This window comes from Etheostoma spectabile, chromosome 11 (assembly GCF_008692095.1).
Source record: "Etheostoma spectabile isolate EspeVRDwgs_2016 chromosome 11, UIUC_Espe_1.0, whole genome shotgun sequence".
NCBI lineage: Eukaryota > Metazoa > Chordata > Actinopteri > Perciformes > Percidae > Etheostoma > Etheostoma spectabile.
The window spans coordinates 70556-96847 of NC_045743.1; the positions used below are offsets into that span (position 1 = coordinate 70556).

Below are 26292 nucleotides of genomic sequence, written 5' to 3' on the forward strand. Positions count from 1 at the left end.
GCACTTTGACGACAAAGGTTTAAAATGTACAAAGGAATCAGTAATGTTACTGTTGGAAAAAATTAACTATCACGTGTTCTCAGATTTGACGAGGACGAAGAGAGGCTGGAGTTCCAATGGAGAATTAAGGAAAGGTTTAACGAAAACAGCATGATGAAGATGATAAGACAAAGACAAAACAACACAAAACATGATAACACTGCAGCCGACAGCGGACTTGATTCATGCTTCTCCCTGATGGAGTCACATGAGACCAATCCTGAATATTTATAAATCACACACATTCATTCCCTGCACCTGGGGGCGGTTCCCTTTCACCTGGTGTATTCAAATCCATTCTCATTGGTCCGCACGGTGACATGTTGAGCGCATCTTTGCTGTCCAATGAGGAAGGACATGGCTCTAAACTTTGCCCGTTTCAGGTTTGAACAGTTGAGAGACTGCTTCAAATGGAAGAAAAGTGTTAAATACATTAGCAGCCAACTGGAACATGAATGGTCTAAAAAAAGCATGTAAAATCCAACAACAACGCCTTCCCAAGGAGACCATCGGCAGTGGTGGAAGGAGTAGCCTACTTAGGTCCTTTAATTTAAATTCAAGTAGGCTAGTTAAACCACAGTGTAAAAGAACACAATTTACAAGTATTAGTCCAGCATTCAAAATCTCACTTTAAATGTGTTTTTTCTCATGTTTATGTCCGATAATTTCAGTGTTAGGAGGTTGGGTTGCTGGATGTGTCAAACAATCTTTCACCCAGGAGACCGGCGTTCACGTCCCGTTAGAAAATATAAGTAACTGGGGAGTTTTTGTTTACCTTAACGGACCAATGGAGCCATGTCACGTTCCGGGCCACATGCTAGCAAAGCAAGGTAACTTCTGATTTGAACCCAAACCTCGATGCTGGAGTAGTTTTTATGTCTAAAATCCCGCCAGGTCTGCGCAGACTCGATCAGCTCGCCGCCCAATGCATCGCCGCCCTTAAGACGCAGGCAGCACAGTTGCTTTTCACCAACTGCAAGACCCAGGCGGACCTAGGGCATGCTGGGAAACGCTTGCCTCTCAGCTGATCTAACAGCTGATTGGTTCAGAATCAACTCAACATGATGACATTTAATATAAACTTTCTCTTGTTTTTGAATTGGATGGATTTGAATTGCTATTTTAAAAGGGTTATTCTTTACAAACCACATGTTGTGTGGCTGATAAATAAATTTAGAAGTCGGAGAGACTAAATACGTTCAGATAACGGATCATCTACAGTGTCATGTTAATTAAAATCAGCAACAGATCGCATGTAGTTCACATGTTTATTATGACAGCTACTCTGTCTTAATAAAAAACAACTGGAGACTGTGTGCAAGCTGATATATGGGTCTGATAACACTTTATTAAATCGGACCCAACAGGTTGTGAGTGTTTTTGTGACTTCCTGTTCAGCCTGAAGGCTGCTTGAAATGACTGTAAGGTGTCCAACTTGACAGCGGATTATTATAGTATATATATATAGTTAAGTATTTCCATTTTATGATAATTTATCTTTCTACTTCAGTGGTGTCACAGACTCAGACTCAGGACACAGAATAACATCCAAGTGTCTTTAATGGAGGTCTTTGTCAGGGCAACAGAAGTCAAAAATACAGGAAGATCTGCACAGCAGCAACACTGGGAGAGTCCGCATGTCATGTAGAGTCATGCAGCAATGAGACGAGACCACTCTTCTTCTTCTTTTTTCTTAAATATTATTTATAATTATTTATAAATAATGTTATTTATATAGTATAATATAGTTATAAAAGATACATTGTAACTTGTTATGGTTTTAGATTAAATAGGTAAGATTTTCCTCTTTAAAATCCTTTGCTGCCAATATTTAAAATTTAATGCAAGACCTTTACATGTAATAGAGCTTTTTTTTTTTTATTGTTGCCTTTACTTAAAATATCTCAGCACTTCTTCCATCAGTTATTTCATCTAGGGGAATCGTGCATGTTTAAAAGTAGAAGGTCCCATCACCCCTCAGCTGTGTGCCACGTTTTTTCTCCACCTGTAGCAGAGTGCTATTCCCACTTAAATAAAAGAATAACTTTCATTGGGATGTAAAAAGTTCCAGCCCCCCAGTTTTGGCAAGCTCCAATTAAAAGCATCACATTCTGCCCTGAAGTGGTCCGACCCCTTTTTTCACACAGCCTTGGAGCAAATAAATTGTTGTTGGGTTTTTTTTACATAAAGTGAGCTGAGCCTGGGAGGGCAGAAGGTACCGTCGCTCTTCCACATACAGAACAGAAAACATCCACGGGCCCAAAAGTTGTGTTCTCTTTAGTTTTACTTTGAGCTTTTTTTTCTTCTGAGAAGCCTTTTCAAGAGTTCCCTTGGAAGTTGTTTTTTTTTTGTCCCTACATTGAACTGCGATGTCTCTGAGAGGGGAAGTGTGTGTGGTGACGGGAGCCGGTGGATTCCTGGGAAAGAGGCTGGTGAGGCTGCTGCTGGAGGAAGAGGAAATGGCTGAGATTCGACTGCTGGACAAACAAATCCAGCCACAACTTCTAGACTCTCTGGAGGGTAAAACCTGTCTATTTACAATTAAATGATTCATCTTTTTTTCCTCTGCAGCATTCATAAAAGACATTAAAAGTATATTGAGAAGTTTGTTGTTATAGTGTGCTGTGTACATCCCTTTCACATTGAAAAACTTGAATATTAAGGTATAAATATGAACATAGTATTTACTCTTAATATTATCAGGAATTAAAACTAAAAATGCTTATGGGAACCCTTTGTCATACCAGCAATTCAATTATTTTTTTATTCAAACTTAATTTCCTACAAACTTTGAGATTAAAAATCTGTTTTTCAAGAGCCAAATTTACGGGCTTTTCCCAAATCACGGAAGTGACGTCGAGGTAGCGGCAGCAGCAGAGAATAGAAGCTATCAGACGAGTTTTATTTAAATAAACTCCAGAGACCTTATTTATAAAACTCTGCGTGGATTGTATTTGCAACAATTTCGTGTGTCAAAAAGTCAGAATTTTTTTACGCAAAAATAACATTCTACACCATGCGGCGCACACCTGTACAGACACTTCTTCTTATAAAAACGAGTACGTGCATCAACTTCTGTGATCGTGCACGAGCCTCACGTTCCTCCCAAGGCCGTCCCATATTTGTCCTAATAAGGTCCATGTCAATCTATCAATACCCCAGCCTTGTAACGGAGTCCTTGATGGCCAATTATGAAATGGAAAAAATGGGAAAAAAACATGATATTACATTCTTACTTAACTGGCACCACTATGCTATCGCCTGACTTATTGCACTATTATATTATATTGACTGTCTATTGTATGCATAATTGTAGATTTTTAACTCAAATTTTGCTGTTCTTATTTTCCTCATTGTATATGTCTTCTTATTTTTACTTTTTATATTGTTTACTTGAATGTTATGTTTGTCTGTGGACCTAATTGGTCTAATTGGTCTCTTTGTATGTCCTGACATGTGAAGAAATTGACAATAAAGCAGACTTTGACTTTGACTTTGATGATATAGTGGTTGTGAGACTGCGGCGCGCTTGTTAAATCGTCGAGCAATGTCATCTCTGCCATGTTGCCTGTACACAGGCCACCGGGAACAACAGGGCTAGTCATTTATTGTCCCAATTAAGTCCAATAAACCGATAGTGGATTGAAGTCATATTGGCTTCATCAAGGTAATTAACCTCTGTTTTCAATGTTTGGTAAAAGTAAAATGATGCTCTTTCTAATTTCCTTTAACTCATTGGCGATGGCTCATTTTCTGTTAAGAACATCACAAATAACTTATTTTATTTTCAATGACTGCACATTGTACGCCACACCAATTTCCTTTTTCTCAGAAAAAACAAATGATCATCTGATCATAAATGTGATCTCACAGTCGTAAATCGCAAACATGAACCATAAACGATGTATATATCATTGGTAACTGAGCTAAAGGCAAGGTCGCTTTATTTGTACAGCACATTTCAGCAACATGGGAATTCAAAGTGCTTCACATAAAAACAATTAAAATAACAAAAGTTACATTGCAGTACAAGAATTCAAACATTAAAGAGCAGTTAAAAACAGTGACAGTAAAATGCAGTACAAAAATAAATTTACATTGATGTATAAGAAATAAAACGTTATATAGCAGTTCAAAACAGTTAAAAAGCAGATGAAATAGCAGATTTTAGGCTGCTAGTATGGGACAGTGTATAAGCCGCTGTCCCACACACGTCATCGGAGCGCAATAACCATTTTGTGGAAACCCAAACTATGTTGACCATTACGGTAATCACTCTATACGAGCAGAACCACGTGTCTTTACCATCTCATCCATACAGCACGGACCCACGCCACGTCACAATTCCACAGTATTGCAGTTGAATTATGTAAATCTATTGAAACATCCCAAAGATGCTTTATTGGGTTTAGATCTGGTGACTGGGGGGGCCATTTTAGTACAGTGAACTCATCGTCATGTTCAAGAAACCAGTTTGAAATGATTGGAGCTTTGTGACATGGTGCATTATCCTGCTGGAAGTAGTCATCAGAGGACGGGTACATGGGGGCCATAACGGGATGGACATGGTCAGAAACAATGCTCAGGTTGCCCAATGCCCAATTGGCACTAAGGGGCCTAAAGTGTGCCAAGAAAACATCCCCCACACCATCACACCACCACCACCAGCCTGCACAGTGGTAACAAGGCACGATGGATCCACCTACTTATACAAAGTTATATTATATGAAACACTGAAGACATCCTTTTACATAACAAAAAAAACAAACCTTGTATTGTGTAAATTGATTTAGTTTCTTGTTTATTCCATGTGTGTCAGACTGTAGAGGCAACACAAAGTTGAGTGTGTTGGAGGGGGACATCAGAGACGGGGATTTCCTGAGAAAAAGCTGCCGAGGTGCATCAATCGTCTTCCACATTGCATCCATCATTGACGTTCATGGCTCAGTGGAGGACAGTGAGCTATACAGTGTCAATGTCAAAGGTAAGGCCGTCTCTTTAATGCACTGACAGATGAAGAGGAACTCTTGATTGCTCACACTTCAACTGACTGAGTGCTTATGCATCCTATTGCCTTTTCAGACTGCTTTCCGGACTTTGACATTTTAGCTGCTGGTTCATCCTCCAAAGAAATAGTTACTTTGACACTTCAGCTGCTTTCTCTGCTCACATTTCACTGACATGAACTTGTTTAAGCATTTACACTTCAACTGACACTTCAGTTCCTTTTTTAAGCAAATTTGAACTGACTTTTCAACGTCTCATTGCTTGAACTGTAGGCTATTCAAAATTTACACTTAAACTAAAATTTGAACTCACAACACTTTCACTCTAACAGCCTTTGACAGCCTTAACTTCTTTCAATGTCACACTATTTTTTTTCTTACAGATTGAAAAGCGTTGATTATAATTTCTTGAACCGTGTGCGTATGTTTGTGTGTGTGTGTGTGTGTGACACATGAAGAGTTTCAACTTCAACCATTCCTGTCATTAAAAGTTTCAGCTTTTGTTTCATTTAATCTGTTTACTTTCCTGTTGCCCTCCTCTGAGAAAAGATAAATGGTGATTTAATAATATCTTTTAACTCATACGAACTCGAGAACACCTTTTGCTTTGCAGGAACGCAGCTGCTCCTGGAGGCTTGTATTCAAGAGAACGTGGTGTCCTTCATCTACACCAGTACCATCGAGGTGATGGGACCAAACTCTAACGGTGAACCCATAATCAACGGCAGCGAGGACACAGTTTATAACTGCTCTCTGAAGTTTGCCTACAGCAAGACCAAGAAGGAGGCTGAGCAGAGAACCCTGCAGGCCCACAGCGAGGTGCTCAATAACGGAGGCCGGCTGGCAACCTGCGCCCTCAGACCTATGTACATCTACGGGGAGGGCTGCCGCTTCCTGCTGGGCCACATGGGCGACGGGATACGAAACAAGGGCATTTTGTTTCGTATGTGTCAACCGGAGGCCCGAGTGAATCCTGTGTATGTCGGCAACGTGGCTATAGCCCACCTCCAAGCAGCCCGCAGCCTCAAGGATCCACAAAAAAGAAACGCTATCGGAGGAAAGTTTTACCTAATTTCTGATGACACGCCACTTCTAAGTTATTCGGACTTCAGCCACGTCCTGATGTCCCCTCTGGGCTTCAGCATTCAAGAGAAGCTCATGTACCCGCTCCGCCTCCTCTACATGGTCTGCTTCTTAATGGAGATGCTGTGCATGATGGTGCGACCTTTCGTACGCATCGTCCCGCCCCTGAACCGGCAGCTCGTCACCATGTTGAACACGCCGTTCAGCTTCTCGTATGAGAAGGCTAAGAGGGATCTGGGATACGTCCCCAGATACACCTGGGAGGAAGCACGCAAACGCACCATTGAATGGCTCGCGTCCGAGCTGCCAAAGGAGAGGGAAAGACTAATTGCTAAATAATTCATAAAGTTGTTAGTTCTAAGAAGTGTTTGAATTACACCATCTTCCTACAGCGACTGTAAAAACAAGAGTTAAGTGAAAGGAATGGCAGCACACATTCCAAAACAAGGTGATCATCACTGTTGCCTCATTATTCTGATCATTTTAGTAAAGAGTTTAGTTTGTATTATTTTTTGACTGATATTTCCAGCAGGAGTCGCCAAAGATTCCTTCACATATGGGGTTTAATTGTAGGCTACATAAGCTCCACTTTGTAAGTGTGTTTTTTTTAATGTTGGCTTTTTAGATAACTGCCTCAACCTCAGGAGAGATGATGTAAGGTAGACAGTACAGTAAACAGTGTTAACTTAACCCTATGAGGGAGAGGAGGGTTGGACTCACAACACACTAAAAGTTTAAATACAAAAGTCTAGGTCTTGTAGCTTTGATTCATGTCAATATCACCTGATGTTCCTGGACTGTCCTTGCAATATTTTCCTACTATTAAAGTTTATGGTGAGAAAAAAAACCTTACTCATTGTACATTTTCATTTAAACATGGTTTATATATTTAATTACTGTGCGTTCATCAGTTAATTTAACTTTAAAGGAAACTTTTCTTTGCAGCACTTTTAAGATTTGAAGCAAGCAGACATTCGGAAATGTATTCTTCCAGCAGTTTGTTTGGTTAAAGTAAAGAGCTCGTAATCATATTAAAGCTCTACTATTTGATTAACAAAAAAATGACTTTCAAGTGCAAAACTTAGGCAGCCCTCGGGCGTATAGGTTCTGTCTAGGATGTTTCTTTGTTTTAGCGTCTGTCTCTTTAAGTCCCCCCCCCCCCCCCCCCCCGAAAAAGCCCTGTCTGCTCTGATTGGTCAGTGTTTACTGATCTTTTTCCATATCTGCACTCTCTGAGTCTAAGCAATGTCATTGCAGCCAGAGGATGACTGTAAGAGCACTGTAGCAGCACATTACAGTGGGGCTCAAAAGTTTTGGGCACCCCTGGTAAAAGATTTGTATTAATATGCATAAAGAAGCCAAGAAAAGATGGAAAAATCTCCAAAAGGCATCAAATGACAGATTAGACATTCGTATAATATGTCACAAAAAGTTAGATTTCATTTCCATCATTTACACTTTCAAAATAACAGAAAACAAAAAAATGGCATCTGCAAACGTTTGGGCACCCAGCAGAGATAATACCTTGTACTGCCCCCCCCCCTTGGCAAGTGTCCCAGCTTGGAAACGCTTCTCGTAGCCAGCCAAGAGTGTTTCAATTCTTGTTTGAGGTATCTTTGCCCATTCTTCCTTCCAAAAGTCTTCCAGTTCTTTGAGATTTTTGGGCTGCCTGTCACGCACTGCTCTTTTAAGGTCTATAGATTTTCAATTATGGTGAGGTCAGGAAATTGTGAAGGCCATGTCAAAACCTTCAGTTTACAGAGGGTGCCCAAGCTTTCTCAGATGCCATTTTTTTGTTTTCTGTCATTTTGAAAGTGTAAATGATGGAAATAAAATCTAACTTTTTGTGACATATTATACAAATGTCTAATCTGTCATTTGATGCCTTTTGAAGATTTTTCCATCTTTTCTTAGCTTCTTTAGCAAATTAATACAAATTTTTACCTGGGGTGCACAAACTTTTGAGCCCTACTGTAATTCAGTAAGAAAACTGGTTAAAGCAGTGGAATTCCCCAGAATAGTTTTCAGCATATTACAAAGAGCATGCATTAACTTAAAAGAGAATTGAAAGTGGAACAATCAGCTAATTATTGATTTCACTCAGACGCAACAGGGTGAGCACCTCCTCATTTTCTGTGACACACACAAACTAGAGCAGCCAGGCCAGAGTCCAGCATTTCACACAAACAGCCATTGAACACCAATGAGAGCATGGATTCACCGCCTGGCAAAGAGCTGCAACCGCTTGTTGGCCCAGTACAAGCCCAGTCTGGGAAAAGAAAAAACAACACCCACTGACAAATGTGATGGCTGTTAGAAGTGGAGCTTTACAAGAAAAGAGACATAATTAAAAACATTTGGACTGCTCAAGGGTGGTCGTTCCAGAGTTACAACACTGCACAGAGCCGGGATTTTCTCAAGCCGAAAGCTGATCTCCATTCAGCAATCTGGGAGCTAAACAGAGCAGCTGATCACCGTTAAGCACTAACTAAAGCTCCCAGGCAGCTACTCTCATCTCTGTCGTTTAACAGAAATGCCTTGTGAACTCAAACCGATCCTCTCCTGTGTCTTGACACTCTGCATTACAGCGCTGGTGGTGGGTAAGTGAAGAAGCTCATGATAAAGATTGTCTTTCCTATAATAATTTTAAAAAAATGTGTCATTTTTAACTGCAGAAAGGGATGAATTGTGTAGTTTTAGATGGACATTAAGGGCATTGTCTAATTTTTGACATTACACCACATAAATACATTAAATCACAATTTTATATATTTATTTTACATATACTTATGGTCAAACACTGATAGAGTATTTGTAAAAATAAAAATCTGTCACAAATCACTTAAATCCCTTTTTTTTCTCACAAAAAACAAATTGGCTCTCATGTGTCAGTTGCAGTTATTTCTTTTGACATGTATATTTTTTATTGTGGTGTTGCATATCATAGACAAAGAAGAAAGATATGGCAAAAGTTAACATGTTGTCGTTCGTTTGGTGTCAAATACACAACGTGTCACGTTTCATCAGAATGTGGGTTATTACCAATAAGGTTTTCAAATGCAAGAGAAATAATCCTATTCTAATAAAACATGACAGGTTGTGCATTTGACACCAGATGACACAGACAAAAACATTATCTAAATAATGTAAAATAATCCGCGAGGTGTGTTATTGTCTGAATTCAACATGTTGGCTGCTGTGTGATGCACGGGACCAACACCCATTCGACCTTCAAGCTCAGTCAATACGACACTAATACACCGTTCTTCTCAGGTGTGGAGGAACTTCAGAGCGATGAGGAGTGCGCTGACCTCAACAACACCACCTGGCTGGAGTACCGGCAGCAGAGAGTCAAGCTGCAGGTGCAGTACCTGCTGCTCACGAGGAGGAACACGGACTGTGCCCAGATGTTCAACCAGGAGTCTCTCACTGAAACACAGAAGCAGTCATCCTACTTCAACATCTCCCAGCCGACTAAGGTCATCATCCATGGTTACAGGTGAGGACAGGATCCTTAAAGACCCTGTTTTCATTGTCATGAGCCTCTGACTGATTTTCTTTCTTCTTTTTTAACCTTTTATTTAACTAAGAAGTCCCTTGAGATTGAAATCTCTTTTTTTTTAGGGAGACCTGGCCGAGACGGCACACCAGTCACAATTTACACAGAAACACAACATAGACAAGATCACACTCAGAGGAAAGGAACATGTCACATGTGGCAGTTACATTTTTGAATCACATGACATTTTAACACGGCCTTAAACTCATTTAACGGGACCAGATCATTTAGATGGAGCAGGTTTTGCAAATTATTCCAAGACCACGGAGCAAAGACTGATCGATTGGTTTCTACATGAACACTCAAACATTTTGTTACAAGTTAAAACCCTCTTGGTTAATTTCATTTATTTTTCTTTATTTAAGAGGTACAACACACATTAATCAACATGGAGTCCAACATGTAATTGAGCCAGATTTAGCCATGCAGGCTAATGTTCATGTGCAGTCTCTAGCTGGTTGATGGCTTAATCAATGTAAATAAAATAAAATAAAACAAGAACACAGGCATAGACAAGTAAAATGACTAAGCCACTATCCCAGATTTTGACAGCGGGCAGGTTGATGGTGTGAGGGGGGGGGGGGATAACATGTAGCATATACAGTAGACGGGTAAAAGTCCATAGGCACACATTAACATTAACATTAAAGCATATCAACAACACAGAAGCGCACACAGAGACGCTACTATAGCGGCAAAGACTAACACACTGTTACGGATTATGGCAGCATATTTAATTGGTGAATGAATAATGTTTTTGGATTTGAAAAAATTTGATGTTCCTAACCCTCATGTTGTCCTTGGGTCAAATTTGACCCGTTTTCAGTTGTTTTTAAATAAATCAAAATAAGTGCTGAAAATGTCAACATTAGAAATGTCAAATAACTGGAAAAAATATGAAAAGAAGCTCCCACGACATTGAAAAAGTGACAAATGTTGGAAAAAGCGATTTATGGTGTTAAAAACACCGTTTCATGGTTGAGGGAAAGACCACCTGTGGATATGGTATTCCATGTATGGGCTGCTCGAATATTTCCATATTTATGTTTTTGTTTGTGCTCTTCATACGACATTTGAAGTGGAATAAATTATGGAAAAAAATATGATGTCATGAATCTCTGTGCACCAATCAGGATTTAGCAATATTTGCATGAGAACGTGATCACGGTTGGGAGTCGGTTCATTTGGTCCAATCGAACCACACCCACACGGTTCTGATGACGCGGGTTAGCGGAGTTTTAAACAGAAACTAACATCTTTTTCCATCTTTTAACCCTCATGTTGTCCTCGGGTCAAATTGACCCGTTTTCTTATATCACTGTTCTTTGTAATTATCCAAAATAACATGATAGATTCCTCACAACGTTCTTGGGTAAGTACAAATCTTTACTTTCATTTATTTTGGGGTGTCTTATTCAATTTTATAGCATTTGGAGAAAAACAATTTGAAGTGGTATCGCAATATTATTGTGTAAAAGTTGAAATATTCCAGTCTGTGATTATCCATCATACATACATTCCTTTTAATTTTAGTCAAAATAATTCTTAATTTCTGTTTTTCTAACTCAAACGTTAGGTATAATTTCCTATAGATGAGGTTTGACCATAAATTCCAAAAATAACTGTAAAACTAAAATTAATAAGTTAGTGTTAAAAAAGTGATAAAACATTGAAAAAAAGCATCAAAAGTGTTTAAAAAAGGGGAAAACAACTTTAAAAGTTAAAAACATCAATAAGCTTCAACAAAAGTGTTGATTTTCAATTTCGACGTGAAGACAACACAAGGGTTAAAGGACAAAGCAAAATAAAGCTAGGGGTCGAATTACGAACGCTGTGCTTGAGCTACGCTAACGGTTCCTGATCGCGCGGCGTTCATCGTTAGACTGCTTTCCAAGATGGCGCCCGCATGTAAACATGTCCGCTACTGTCTTAATAAACTATCTTTTTAATAAGCGATCTGTACATTTACAAAGTTCTCCATGCTTCGGTTTACACGTAGGGACCCTCATCATGCTACCGTTAAAGTACAGTGCTATTTTGAGCCTTGTTAGGGGTATAAAAGAGTTATTTACCCATGCCCCGTAAGCTAGTGTTGTACGGGAACCAGCGGTCTGCGCTAGCTTGTTCTAAGCAAGAGACGCATTCTTTTAGCATGAAAACGGATACCAGAGCAGTCGACTCACTACTTATGTTATTAACCCTTAGTTTCATTTTTCACCGGAATTGTCCTTTTAACTTTGCTTTATGCTTCTTTAACCTTTTTAGATCAGGGGTCTTCAACAGGGGGTCCGCAACCCCTGGGGGGTCCGCGGAGGTACTGCATGGGGGTCACGAAAGTTTTGGTTGATTAGACTTTTTTTAATATCCCCCCCCCCCCTGCAATTCTTTCCACTAATTGAAATGTCTTTAAATCCACATTAACATGAATTCAACACACTGTAGTAAACAGATAAATGGAGGCAGAAGATGTCTTTCAGTCATCAATGCACACATGGCGCTATAGGACCAGTTTGATATAACACAATTTTATACAATATACATAATTAGGGGGTCCCCGCTCCATCTCGCCATCAGTTTGGGGGTCCTTGGCCTGGAAAACGTTGAAGACCCCTGTTTTAGATGTTTAATGTTGTAGAGAAATTCCAAGTGTTCAAATCCTTCTAAACCCAAGACCTACAGTGAACCTAAATTCACAAAAAGTGTAATTTTTGGGAAAGTCCCCCACAAAGTGAAAACACAGTTCTTCTAATTATAGCTTGAAATAAAAGCAAGATACAGTTCAGAAGAAAAAGGAACATTACACTAATCTGCAGGCAATCCTGAGCCAACATGTAACATAAGAAAAAAAAAAATGAGGCTAATGGCTTGAACATCAGACAATAAATGTGTGAAATATTTTAAGTTCACAAATATCTCCTTGATCATGTACGCTCTAAACATTAATACCCCCTAAACAGATTAACAATGATATGAAAAAATACAAAGAAGAAAAAAAAAACATACCAGAATTGAAAACCCTAATATTAACGTGGAATCACCAAATCCCCCCCCCCCCCCCCCCCCCCCCAGCCTTAACTTAATAATTCCCTTAGGATATACTATAAGACATTTCAATTTTTAAGGAACCAGATTTTAGTTTTTTTTTTTGTTAATTTTAAACAAAGTTGATCTTTGGTTTATGGTGTACAAGTCAACGCCACCGTCTGGCCTCTCCTACATCGAGAGGCGGACGTACCATTAGGCAAAGGTAGGAAATTGCCTTAGGCCCCAAGCTACCAAGGGCCCCGTAAAACGCCTCATACACTTATAATTACGATTTGTTGTCTTACTTTTCACCAGTTAATTATATCTCTAAACAATGATACGCTAAAGTGCTATCCGATTGTTTAATTCATGAGAAACTCCCCCCAGTCCCCACTACATTGGACTATTCCATTATCCTACTGCGCGTGTTTGTAAACAAACGGCTCAGCGCGTGCTGTAAGCTGGAGGCTACAGACGGTTGAAAAACGAAGCGACGCTACCGAAGTAGATCTGAAAAAAGGAAGAAGAAGCGGGAAGAAAGCAGAAAGTTTTTAGCAAAACTTCCAAAGGTGACAACCTTTTTCACAACGGCTACTGACAACACGAACATTAACGTTACTAAAGAGCAGCAAGGAGCCGGGGCTTGAGCTAGCAATGCTAACGCTGAGGAGCTACCAACCGTTGGAACTAGTCCCCGTGAGTAGCAGCCACCGGTACACGATCCGTCCTGCCTGCACAATCCGTTCTGCGCATGTGCAAGATGTTCGCGCATGCACAGATGATTTAATGATGAACTGCACGTGACACTGCACGATCTCGTTCGAGATGAGCCAGGTCTGCGCAGAATCGATCACCGGCGATCGGCGCCCGTTGCATGCCGGTTGGATTTGTGTCCGACTTGATCCCGACTTGCTCTGACGTCATGCACACGTGGGCAACGGAAATCTCACGAGAGCAAGGCGGCCGCAGTTCTGAGACGCAGGCGGCGCAGTTGCTGCTTTTTTTTTTTTTTTTTGTATGTATATATATATATAATAAAAAATATATAAAAATATTTATTCAAAATACAAATATATATACAACACAAACAAACAAGGCAGTAGAAAAATCAAGCCAATTTCAAAAAACAGCAACATTTGCCTCGGGTCGAACAAGTCAAAACATAAAAGCATATACATATCAAATTAAAATTCAGAGGAAAGAAATGAGAGAAAAAAAAAATAGAAAAAAATAAATGATAAATAAATAAAATAAAGGGGGCTGGCGCAGTTGCTTTTCACCGACTGCAATAGTCAGGCGGACCCAGGGCATGCTGGGAAACGCCGGCTTCTCAGCTGATTTAACACCTGATTGGTTTACAACATGATGACGTTTTATATAAACTTTTTGTTGTTTTTGAATCGGAGCGATTTTAAATGCTATTTGTCTGATTTAAAGATTTATTCTGTCCAGAACACATGTTGTGGCTGATAGACGTTTAGAAGTCCGAGAGACTAAATCTGATCAGATCACGGATCATCTACAGTCTCTTGTTAATTAAAATCAGCAACACATCACATGTAGAACATCATGACAGCTACTCTGTCATAATTAAAACAACTGGAGACTGTGTACCAGCTGATATATTGGTCTGATTATATTTTATTAATTCGGAATTGCACCACAGTGTTTTCATCACTTCCTGTCCAGCCTGAAGGCGTCTGGAACCGGCTGGAAACTGTCCGACTTTACCGCAGCTTTTTGTCACCGCCCCCCGCTGCTGCCGCCTGCTCTCGTCCACTTTACAGGCGAGGCGCAGTTCATCTCGAACGAGCCTATTGACTAACAAATAAATGATAAATAAATAAATAAATAAATAAAGGGGGCTGGCACAGTTGCTTTTCACCAACTGCAAGGGCCAGGTGGACCCAGGGCATGCTGGGAAATGCCGGCTTCTCAGCTGATTTAACACCTGATTGGTTTACAACATGATGACGTTTCTTATAGACTTTTTATTATTTTTGAATCGGAGCAATTTTAAATGCTGTTTGTCTGATTTAAAGACTTTATTCTGTCCAGAACACATGTTGTGGCTGATAGACGTTTAGACGTCAGAGAGACTAAATCTGATCAGATCACTGATCATCTCCAGTCTGTTGTTAATTAAAATCAGCAACACATCGCATGTAGAACATCATGACAGCTACTCTGTCATAATTAAAACAACTGGAGACTGGTACCAGCTGATATGTGGGTCTAATTATATTTTATTAAATCTGAATCGCACCACAGTGTTTGTGTCACTTCCTGTCCAGCCTGAAGGCGTCTGGAACCGGCTGGAAACTGTCCGACTTTACCGCAGCTTTTTGTCTGCCCCCCCCATGATTGAAGATGATCCGGCACTCTGGCCAATCAGCTGTCAGACAGAGAGCAATGCTCAATAGTGCCGAGGGGACCACAACAAGTCAGGGACAGAGTTTTTTTTTCCAAGAAATCAAGAGGGGCGCAGATTTACAAGCAGTAACTATTACATGCAAATGAAAAATGGAGAAAAGATAAGCAGGTTTTGGCTCCTATACAATGGAGAGAAAAAAAAGGGGGAGATCAAGGGTTGTGGAGGGGCCCATGCCTGTGTTTGCCTTAGACCTCAAAATGACTAAATCCGCCCCTGCCTACATCCTTCCCCATCATCTTTTACCCCACCACCGCAGGATCCTGGGCAGTAAGCCATCCTGGGTGAAGCAGCTGGCCCAGACCTTGCTCAGGGCGCAGGATGCCAACGTGCTGGTGGTGGACTGGGTCTACGGCGCCTCCTTCGCCTACAACATGGCAGTGGAGAACTACAAGGAGGTGGCTTTGCAGATCTCGGTCCTCATCAACCAGCTGCAGGTGAGAGAAACACATCAGGGGTGATTTAATAAACTCCCAGCTCCCACAGAAACAGCTGCAGGTGAAAATGAAAATAATGAGTGCAACTGTCTCGTCCAACAGAAACACGGATGCAAGCTAGAGTCTTTCCACTTCATCGGGGTCAGTCTTGGGGCGCACGTCGCTGGTTTCGTGGGGACTCTTTTCGAGGGGAAGATAGGACGAATCACAGGTGTGTCCAAACCACCTCCATCGTGTCTACAGACAGATCGATGCATAAGGAACATAAAAGCCTTCTTCTTTAAGCCGTTGAATTGGAAACTACACTATTATCTGATTGTAGATTTTTCTTCTTGTGAAGAAGAAAACATTTAGATGCCGTAATTCAAAGTTTTAAAGTCCTGCTACACCTGTGTTCCACTTCAATTTGAAGAATAATCCTCCCTTACAATATAAAAAAAAAAAAAATACATGAGGAAGGACTACAATATTGTTGAAATGGTGAACGTAAAAATAAAAGGTGCCTCAGCTGCTGTTACTCTGCTGCAGAACAGGCCAGACAATGAAGTCTCTCACAGAGCCCCACTGAGGCTGTGAATGGGTTTCAGTGGGACCCTGAACGATCAGCCAGGCTCTTCAAAAGACAACAGCACTTTGATAAGAGCCTCTCTGAAGCTGTTTGGAGACGCTTGTCCCAAAAAAAAAAAAAAAACCCAGCCGACACAATACGCCACTGTTCACTGGTTTATATTGGGTCTTTTTGTCTGAGTGGAGAGGCTGGTGCAAATTTGAATGAAAGTGCAAGTTAAGATGAGACACAGCTGCTTACGGGAATCTGGTCATTAATAAATAAACATTAATAAGAATACCATTGTGCAAAATTAATATGACCAAACTATCACATTTTGGCTGCTGGTAGAGGTTAGCTAAGCTCTTTATTTTTTTTATTTAATACCAGAAAGTTTAGGAGTTTCTAAGCAGTGATGGAGTCCTAGACTCAGACATGAGTTTGATTGCGTTGCTTTTCTCTGGACTGATGACTCGACTTGGACTTGTGCATTGATGACTTTGACTTGTTTTTTTGTTTTTTTTAAATCGCACATGAGCATTCATGATATAGGATTCGGAAGTTAGATGACGTTTCTGACTACTTTTGTGTGTAATGGGTCACACATTTGATATAAGACATTGATATGCAGTATATTTGGTCTGTACAGTATCATGCAGGGGCTAGTGATGGACTTGGATTCGAGTCTGACCCGAGTCGCTATGGTCTGGACTTCACTATTGTCTTGATTCGACTTGGATTCTTCTTCACTGACTCAGACTCAAACGCTGGGGACTCTGACTCGACAGTTGATGACTTGACTACGACACTGTTTCTAAGTAACAGCCCTGAGTGCATTTGGGATTGCTTTCCCCATGAATATCTCATCAAAAGAGAAACAGTCTGGTTTAGTTGAGACGCCGGTTCGCTATGCGGCAGGACTTCTATATTAAAATGTGTGTGGCAACAATGAGGCAGATAAATCCATCGTTTAATCCTTATTTTAGTAATTTGATGTTCATAGTTTGGATTCCTTTTTTTTTTTTACTCACTGAATTTCCATTTTCTTTTTGTTTTAATAGTTGTCTTGCTACCATGCATCTGTTTTCTAAAATCAGCAGCTTTAATTCTCACAAAGTAATGTTCAGACCTGTAAAACCTTTGCATGTCAACAACTGACATCAGCCACAGAGACTTTATCTGGACCACAACCTACGGCATAAAATCGTGCTCCTTGAATCAAAAATGCTACTAAAGTGCTCATGTTATGGGGGGGTGGGGATGCTTTTAACATTGGACTACAACAAACCACTGTCTACTTAAATTCCATCACATTTTCAGTGGGGTAATACAAAGTAAACTTTCATTATCAGAGTACTGATGGGAAATGATTGCCAAAGAAGTTGATGTCTCACTTTTCAAACTGAGTTTTCCTTGTCCTTGTCGCCCAGCTCTTGACCCTGCTGGACCCATGTTTAAAGGAGCCGACACTTTTGACCGGCTGGACCCGTCCGACGCTCAGTTTGTTGACGCCATCCACACAGATGCTGACTGTGAGACTACATGAATACCATAAAGCTTTAAAATAATTCTGATTTCTTTCCATTTCCATCAAAATACTAGTTGCGTTTACAAGATAAGCTTTGGAAAAGTATATTTTCCTCTGTACACAAAAGGTCAACAGTAGGTAAAAGTACAAAAAACACTGAACACCAACGTCACACTGAGGCATTATAACCATTTTGTCATTACAGGCTGTCATGTTTGGGAAAATCCAATGTGCATTTGTCATGTTTTCACTGGGTAATGTGGTCAGGGAGAAGACATGTAATGTCTGCATAATGAACAGCACTAAAAACAAAGACATCTACATCTACTATATAAGTCTGTAGACGATTGCTGTCCTAATTATGTTTTTCCTATCAGCCCAGGGTTTATGTGTTAACAGTAAAGAGTAAAATATCACCATTGGGGCAACAAAATGACAATAGCTTTAATGAGATTTTCTTCTGCATCAGATTTTGGGATTTCGATCCCTGTCGGTCATGTGGACTTCTTTCTGAACGGAGGAAAAGACCAGACTGGATGTGCTCGCTCTAGGTTTTCTTCAAGTAAGTTCAGCACCCACTTAATACTGTTACTTGAGTACAATTTTAAAATGCATATTTCCATTTTTCTACAACTCAGAGGCAAATATTGCACTTTTTACTGCATTACATTTTTGTCACCTTAATAATCCCCAGAATAATTCATAAATACTAATCAACAAATTAACTATGTATAATAAGTTAAGATAAAACCTTATTGATCCTGTGTTAAGTGTAGGCCTATGCTTAAAAACAGAACCCACAATGCAGACACCCACTGGGAGATGTTTAACAATTTATTCACAAATTAAAAACAAGGTAAATGTGCAAAAAGGTGAACTACTGGTGGGCAGGGAGTTGAGTAGCAGGGAGCCGGTGTCCAGGGGTGGTGGAGCGGGGAAAGTGGAGAACAAGAACAAGGCTGAGCATGGCAGACAAATAGTGCTAGAGGGAACAAAAAAACGAAAGGTCAGCCGAGCAGGTTCAAGGCAAAGAGAGACAATCTGAACCGGTAGGAGACAAAAAGTGTTAGTGGAAATTACTGAGGTTTCAACAACAAACTGGCGAGACATGGAGAGTGAGACTACGTTTACACGTGGCCGGCTGGTCTCAAAAATAACGTGCACACCTGGAAGTTTTCGTGTGTTTGTCAAACCTGTAGGTGGCAGTGTTACGAGAAGCTGAAGCCCGTGTTAGCCCATCAAAATCCTGAAATGGCAACAGCAACGAATCACTTCCTGTCTATTCTCGTCCCCACTTTCTCGGCTGCTTAAACCTCTTTTAGTCTCAGTTAACATGCAAGTGAAGATTTAGAAAATCTTCCCTCTGTTGAAGGCCTGGCAAACGCGATTTCCTTTTAAGGATTCAGGTTATTCTAAGTTACTCACTAAACGGGTTGTGCGAGTCACTTGAGTCAGTATTGATCTACAGGCAAGCCGAGCTTGCAATGTTTCGGACTGTCCGACTTAATTGCATTTTAATATTACATGTGTACACCAAACATACAGTAGGCCTATGCTTAGCTAGGCTACTTTCACAACATTGTATGTTATTTCAGAAGTGAAAGAATGGCTTTTGTTGTGGATCTGCTTTATCATGAGCTTGAGGAGAGACTTCACTCACTCGTCTGAATCAGATCCACTCACATCGCAGCCGGGATTGACTGACATGGGTGAGCATCGACCCACGAGCCATGGAGGACTCACGAGCCATGGAGGACTCACGAGTCATCGAGGGCTTGTGAGTTCTCGAGTGAATCCCACGGTCTCCAATCTTTCGGCTCTGAGTCTGCGGTCGGACTGTCTCTCTTCTGACTCAGTCGGTTGAGTTGACTTGTGGCGTTGTTGTTGTTGTTGCTGCTGCCTACAAAATGAAAAGTTCTAAGCCTTTTTTCAGCTAAGATGGCTAGGAATACTAGTAGCTAATGTTGCAAGAGGTTTGTGTGTGGCGCCGTTATCACTTTAGATTGACTTGTAGTAGGACTCAACTGTTCAGCTTCAATGATACTAAAGACCTGCGATTCGTGAGTCAATTTAAAGACTGAATCGTGACTCGAACAGGTTTTAGAAAAACTCGTTTTCAGGGGTGAATTCTCCGTTTGCGTGTAAACAAAGTGCACAATGTACATGTAAACAGGGCCTGAGACCCTGCACAGGTGGAGGTGGCAATCAGAGCTGAAGACTTACAGGTGGTTGATTGAACAGGCAGGCGAGTGGAACCGGATTGGCCCCGTGCAGCCTCTCACCGGCACAGACGGGGAGACAGGACACAGGACAAGAGAGTTGGGGAAAACGGAGGGTAGCGTCAAAGCTGCAGGTCCTAAAACTAGCAACAGCTGTGATTAACACATTTAATGTATTAATAGGCCTTCTTATAATTGTAATATCAGTTATATGATTCTGAAATAGGCCGTTCTGCTTTTACTTTTGCCTTTAGTACATGTTGATGCTAATAATTTTGTGCTTAATTAATTCAAATACCAAATGCAGGACTTGTACCCAAGTATTTCTCCACTGTTGTAGGCTAGTGCTACTTTTACTTAACCACGAGATCTGAGTACTTCAGCACACAAAATCTAAAAGATGGAGCAAGTCAGCACAGTTGTGGTTGTTGCTTTTAAACTTGGCTGCTGTGTCCTCTAAAGTATAGCTCAGGTTACTTTCTTTTTCCTGGAAGTTATAAATAAAGAAAATGTAATTATACGTGAATACATTTAACCCAGTTCTACATGCAGACCCATTTAAATAACTATAATTTTCTACAGACATTTGGCACCCTTAGTGTTTCTGTGTGTTGTCAGTTCTTGTCTACTTCCCAGTGTATGGCTATGTGATATGTGACCACATGAGGGCGCTGCATGTCTACATGAGCGCGCTGAACGGCTCGTGCTCGTTAATGGGGATCCCGTGCTTCAGCTATGAGGACTTCCTGATGGGACGCTGCGTGGACTGTGACGTCTTCAAGGGGAGATGTCCAACTATAGGTAAGAGAACTGCATTGCATAAAATCCTTTTTTTCTGCATTATCAATATTTAGTATTATCTTAAGTACACTCCTCAAACATGATGTTTGTGACTAAGTTGTTCATGTCATCTGTCTTTTTATAATGAAATCATTACACTTAAATAGTTATGTACTGTTTCTAATAGCCAGTATAGTTACTAAAGTGCTGTAGGCTATATGTACTTTACTTGAGTATTAACTTTATACTTCTACTCCATTACATAGAGGTGAATATTGTACTTTTTCCTCAACTACATTTGTCGGTGACAGCTTCAGTAAAATTTTAGATGACGGTTTTTCATCTCATATCTGTCCAGTGAAAACCACGTATCTCTAAATGTGTTAACAGTTTGCGAAAAACTGAAGGATTAAGTGTTAAAATTCTCCTATTTCTTTTGTTAAACAAAGTCTTTAAAACACCTCTTGGATCAGCTGCAAAATGCATCGTCACAAAGCTGAAAACAGGGCTGTTTACAAGGTTTTAAAACTTTTTAGGGATAGGCCTACGTGGTTGACACAGGCCAGCGACGCTACAAATTATATTGTAGAATAGGATGCATTGCTGTAGATTAAACCACCCAACAGGCCTTTTATAAAAGAGTTCAAATGAGCACAACCTTAAACATCTAGACTACAGTAGTAAAATGAAACAAACACATTAATGCAGCTGGAATATTAATCCAGAAACATCAGAATAGGAAAACACTGTCAGGCAACATTTTACTAAAAAGAGTATTTTTAACTTTAAGTACATTTTGCTGAAGGGTTTTGAATGCAGGATTTGGTAAAAGACGCAGAAAGTTGCAGCAGGGGCGGAGCTGTGGGTGGGCTGGTCCGCCCAATCAGAAGTGTGTTGGTGTGCAAAGCGCTGCAACAATCACAACAACCATGGATTTCTGTTGTTTCCAACAATTGGAAACTTTATACGTTGTTCGTCTGCTATTTCGTCAATAAATTCACTTCTGAGGCTTTTTTATGCAAGAAATCAACTATGTAGAGCTCTAATATCCATGGTCCATTTTACAAAAAACAAGAGACATTTATTTCCTACTTTGCATTATTATTTTTGCTATGTTTGAATCATCTGTTTTTGTTCATTGCACAGGCGTATTAAAGGTATTTCCATCATAAATTGGCGCATAAAAGTGTCAGAATGCAGGAAATGAAGTCTTAGACACTCAAAAGTTTCATGGGGGAGGACACAAGGACCCCCCCACACTGGCTCATACATATACAGTACACCCACTACAATACATTAGACTACACCACTGGTCCCAGCACACTGGGGTCTGTCAGATTGAGAGTTTCTCACAACTACAACAGCTTCTTTTTTTCTTTTAAAAGAGAGCCTCATATTTCCTGCTTTGATTTCGGGACACCCTAGATTCAGGCCCACTTCAACTTAATCCAGGCACATCCATCTGTCACTTTCTGCATCTACCACTGAGTCGCAGTAATAGATGTTTTAACGTCCAATCCTTGAAAAAAATAAACATATAAATTAGGTATCTTTGTGTTAGAAAAGTTATGCTTGCTATAGTCTTTGCTTCATTTTAGTGTGAAACTATTTGCATAAGAAACTGCATCCATTTCTGTTGTGATAATCGTAATTATCACTGACTTTGTGGAAAGCACAGAAAACCCCTGAGGGCAGGGTATGTGGAGGACACGTCAAGCCAGAGATAGGAACGCTTCTCTTTGTGTGATATTACTCTCCTTTCCCCATATAAAGCTCCTGTTAAAGACAATGACAGTCATTTTCTGTAGACCACTTATGCTGAAGAGGTGTAAACTGACTCTACTTGTTGCAAGTAAACACATTTTTAAGAGAACTCCTGTGATTTTGTCCATTCTACGGTAAATAATCATTGTAAAACCTTTTGTTCTCTGTTAAGTCTCAGTATCACTAGTTGATTTTACATCAGGCTGCACTCAGGCAGAAGGTCTGCTCTCGTCACATGGCAGCTTTTGGCGGCTTCTTATCACTTCAACCCCCCGATACACCAACACACGCTGATGTGGTGTGTGTGTGTGTGTGTTGTGTGTGTGTGTGTGTGTGTGTGTGTGTGTGTGGTGTGTGTGGTGTGTGTGTGTGTGTGTGTGTGTGTGTGTGTGTGTGTGTGTGTGTGTGTGTGTGGTGTGTGTGTGGTGTGTGTGTGTGTGTGTGTGTGTGTGTGTGTGTGGTGTGTGTGTGTGTGTGTGTGTGTGTGTGTGTGTGTGTGTGTGTGTGGTGTGTGTTGTGTGTGTGTGTGTGTGTGGTTTTCAGGTTTAGCAGAAAACAGTGGGATAGCCATGTCTCCAGTTCCCACAGAGCAGAAACTCTTCCTCCTCACAACTGCTTCGCCACCTTTTTGCTGTGAGTGTGCACTTGTCCTTTTTTGTGGGGAGATGTTCATGTTGATTGTTACAGAATTTAAACACAAAGATTTTTACATTCTCTCAAAGTTTGGTATTTTACTGCGTCGGGTTTAAAGGAATTTGTATGTTTACAAAAGCAAATATTAGAATAAATGCAACACAAAGATGTATAACGGTCAAAGGAGTTTAATTCAAGGATAGGTGTTATAAACTACACCTTTTTGGTCAGCATGAAGTTGCTTTGGTTGTTTGGTTTGTCACCAGTTTAAAAGTGTGTGTGTGTGTGTGTGTCACGCACAACAAATGAAGTAAACTTAATGTCTCATTGTGTCGTACTTTGATGCCAATAATCCAAAGAGGTTTTATGTTGTGTGTAGATATAGGTCAGTAAATACATGTTTCCTGTTCTGCTCAGCTCACCACTTCCTGCTGCAGCTGGAGGTTTCTCCTCTGGAGAAGAGCGCTGAGGTGGAGCTGACACTGAAGACGCAGAACCTGGGAACAGAGCAGCGGCTCAGGCTGTAAGTAGATGGTGGTCTTGGTTTAAAGAATGGCATTCGGTGTGCTAGTGGGCTCATAAAATAAGGAAAATGCTTCACTAAAATATATATGCTCCTTATTTACCTGCCAGCCCCCCCTCCCTCCCCTAGCAGAAAATGCAGGGGCGGAAGGGTTGTTAAGTTTAATATAGTTAGTCTAACTCTGTGTGTGTGTGTTGCAGTCAGAAAGATACAACAGTGTACAGGACGGTGTTGTCTCACCCTGCCGCCCTGTGTGAGGTTGACTCCATCGAGCTGAAGAACACCGGAGCTCGCTTCTACAGACAGGGAGACATCCACGTCAAGTCTGTCTGCCTCTCAGAGTTCCCCTCTGCCGGGTGCGTTACCTAAAACGTGTCGTGCACGCACATACTGTTCTGTTCAAGCACCCACACCTCCTCTTGGTGGATTTTTGTTCTTCTATATTCTATAAATCGACAGCTTCCAGGTCTGTTTCTGTTGAGCCGCCACAGAAGGAGATGTAGTTTGCTTCTTATGAAATATCAGATGTCAATTCAATTCCAGCTAGGGACCCTTTGTTTCTTTTCTCTCGCTCTCTCTCTCTCCACATGTTTCTTGTTTTCTTTTATCAATAATAAAATTTTAACAAGCCAGAATGTGAAAAAAGTCAAGGGATAAAAGGAAAAACAATTAACATATTAATACAAGGGTTAAACAACTTTGGCGCAGTTCCATTTTCTCTGTAGATATCTTATCTGTACTTTAACATTTCTTTTCCCCCCACTTTCAGGAAAAGTTAAACCTTTAAATCTCATTTACATTTCTGTTTCAGGAAAGAGGAGCCGCTGTGCGTGAACAACATCAACATCAGACGAGGAGCTCCGTGGACACATGACTTTGTGCAGGTGTGTGGCATCTTCTGAAGAAAGGAGGCCTACTCTCTCCCCTAGTGCATCTACAATGAATCCATTAAACGTGAAGTCCCATTTTCACCATCTTGTTAAATGATCAGGGAGCCAAAGAACCACATTTTATTCTGGAGACAAAGCTAATATGATAGAGACCGTCACAGCTAACTGAAAACATGCAGCCTAGTCATACTTTAGTGCCAGAGTTCTTTTGTTATTTGGGTTTGCAGCTCTGAAAGGTTTAAGGTTTCTGTATTTTCTGACTTGTGGTTTTAATTGTACTGACTTCAATATTGTACTTAGTTTTTCTTTAAAGCCACACAATAAACTAGTAACTGCTTTTTCTGTGTTCTTTGGGAGCTAAATAATGAAATTTGTGTGTTCGATACTGGAATGAAAACAAAAATTATCAGCACTGCAGATTCAAAACTGCAGCTCATCACATGCTGGAGAAAATGTCAGAAGATCCTTCTGTGATCAAAGATTAGCACAATTGGAGATTTTCTCATCTGATGCATTAATAATGGGTGCTATAACAGCAGTGTTGAGTGGTCTTGTGACAGACAGGAAGTAGACATTCACAGAAAACAAACTACATTTTCACTGCACACAAAGAGCTTTATGGAGAAATCTTGGCCCATGAAAATATTTTTTAAAAACACTGACTTCATAATTTTAGTCCCATCTTGTATTTTAGCAAAGCAGTTATGGGACAAATAATACAATTCACAGTATACATGTGTGTATTAAATTCTCAGTTACAAAGGAAAATGTAAAAAAGAAGTCTACAGGCATTCAATCTATCGCCAAAATTAAAGTAAGAGGTTGTCCTCCAAATGAAATTGGCATCGATGGTGCATTCAGATAAATAAACTAAACATGAAAGTGAAATCTAAACCGCCAAGTTGCAGGTTTTGTACATTTTGTAAGTGTTCATACACAACTGGAAAGTTCTCAAGAAGTATGCAAAACTAAATATTTTCCAGATGTTGAAAGGATTAAGAATTATAATAGTACAATGCAGGTCTGTTCAAATCAGTCAGATCCAGAAAATGTGTAATCATACTAAGATAAATCAATACTCTTTGTAACACTGAGTATGAGTTGTGAAAAAAAACAAACATCAAAAATTTTACATTCAATCATGTAAAGTCCAAATCAAACGGTCATAGTTCTAACACCAAATATAAGTGAGATGAAAACCAACTTCATCTGTTTCAGTATCACAGAATCCACTTTTTATTACATAAAAATACCATTTCAGACATTTAATGTGCTGGTAAGGTGAAGGTTGTCCGTAGTGTTTCGGTGCCACTTAAAGGACAATTGCCCCGCAAAATGACCCTAGAGGTCACATGCACACGTTAATGGTTACTGATTGCACGGCGTTCGTGGGTCAACTGGTCATGACAGTTTTTCCATTATGGCGCCTGCCTGTATACGCAAACGGTACATACAGTCTTTATAAACTCTATTTAATAAACTGTCTACACACTTAAAAAGTTAATAATGTTTCGGTTTACATTTAGGGACCCTCATTGTGCTAGCGTGGAAGGTGCTATTTTGAGCCTTGTTAGTGGTATAGAAATGGCGATTTAATTTTACCAGTGCCCCGACTACTTAGCCTGGCTACTCTCCATTGACAAGTGTTAACTTCCTTGAACTACTCAGTACTCTGAAGTTTAAGACTATTGAATTTTTACCAAGCCACTCCGGATCTACAATAACCAATCTCAAACGTTTTGGTAGCCTTGGCTAACTCCTTCACCACAGACGGAGCGAGCTGGAAACTTTTCACGAACCCCAAGGGGAGCAGAGCCACAACATCATGG

General features: G+C 40.3%; 2 protein-coding genes across 5 annotated transcripts; both read left to right on the top strand.

Moving 5' to 3' along the window:
• Positions 1 to 1842: 1842 nt before the first annotated feature.
• Positions 1843 to 6980, top strand: hsd3b1 (hydroxy-delta-5-steroid dehydrogenase, 3 beta- and steroid delta-isomerase 1). The gene is made up of 3 exons (XM_032529023.1): positions 1843 to 2559; positions 4859 to 5023; positions 5659 to 6980. Exons 1-3 carry the CDS (start codon positions 2409 to 2411, stop codon positions 6465 to 6467), a joined length of 1125 nt encoding a protein of 374 aa, XP_032384914.1. The 5' UTR covers positions 1843 to 2408; the 3' UTR covers positions 6468 to 6980.
• Positions 6981 to 8340: 1360 nt separating this feature from the next.
• On the top strand, positions 8341 to 24800 carry pla1a (phospholipase A1 member A). Of its 4 annotated transcripts, none has more exons than XM_032529016.1 (11): positions 8341 to 8728; positions 9402 to 9627; positions 15402 to 15579; positions 15682 to 15790; positions 17557 to 17658; positions 18124 to 18216; positions 20492 to 20674; positions 22961 to 23050; positions 23468 to 23573; positions 23774 to 23929; positions 24385 to 24800. In XM_032529016.1, exons 1-11 carry the CDS (start codon positions 8662 to 8664, stop codon positions 24473 to 24475), a joined length of 1401 nt encoding a protein of 466 aa, XP_032384907.1. In that variant the 5' UTR covers positions 8341 to 8661; the 3' UTR covers positions 24476 to 24800. The 4 variants fall into 4 exon arrangements, with proteins under 4 accessions (XP_032384907.1, XP_032384909.1, XP_032384906.1 ...); XM_032529018.1 differs by having other exon boundaries at positions 20510 to 20674; XM_032529015.1 differs by having other exon boundaries at positions 8342 to 8728; positions 23774 to 23925; positions 24375 to 24800.
• Positions 24801 to 26292: the final 1492 nt, after the last annotated feature.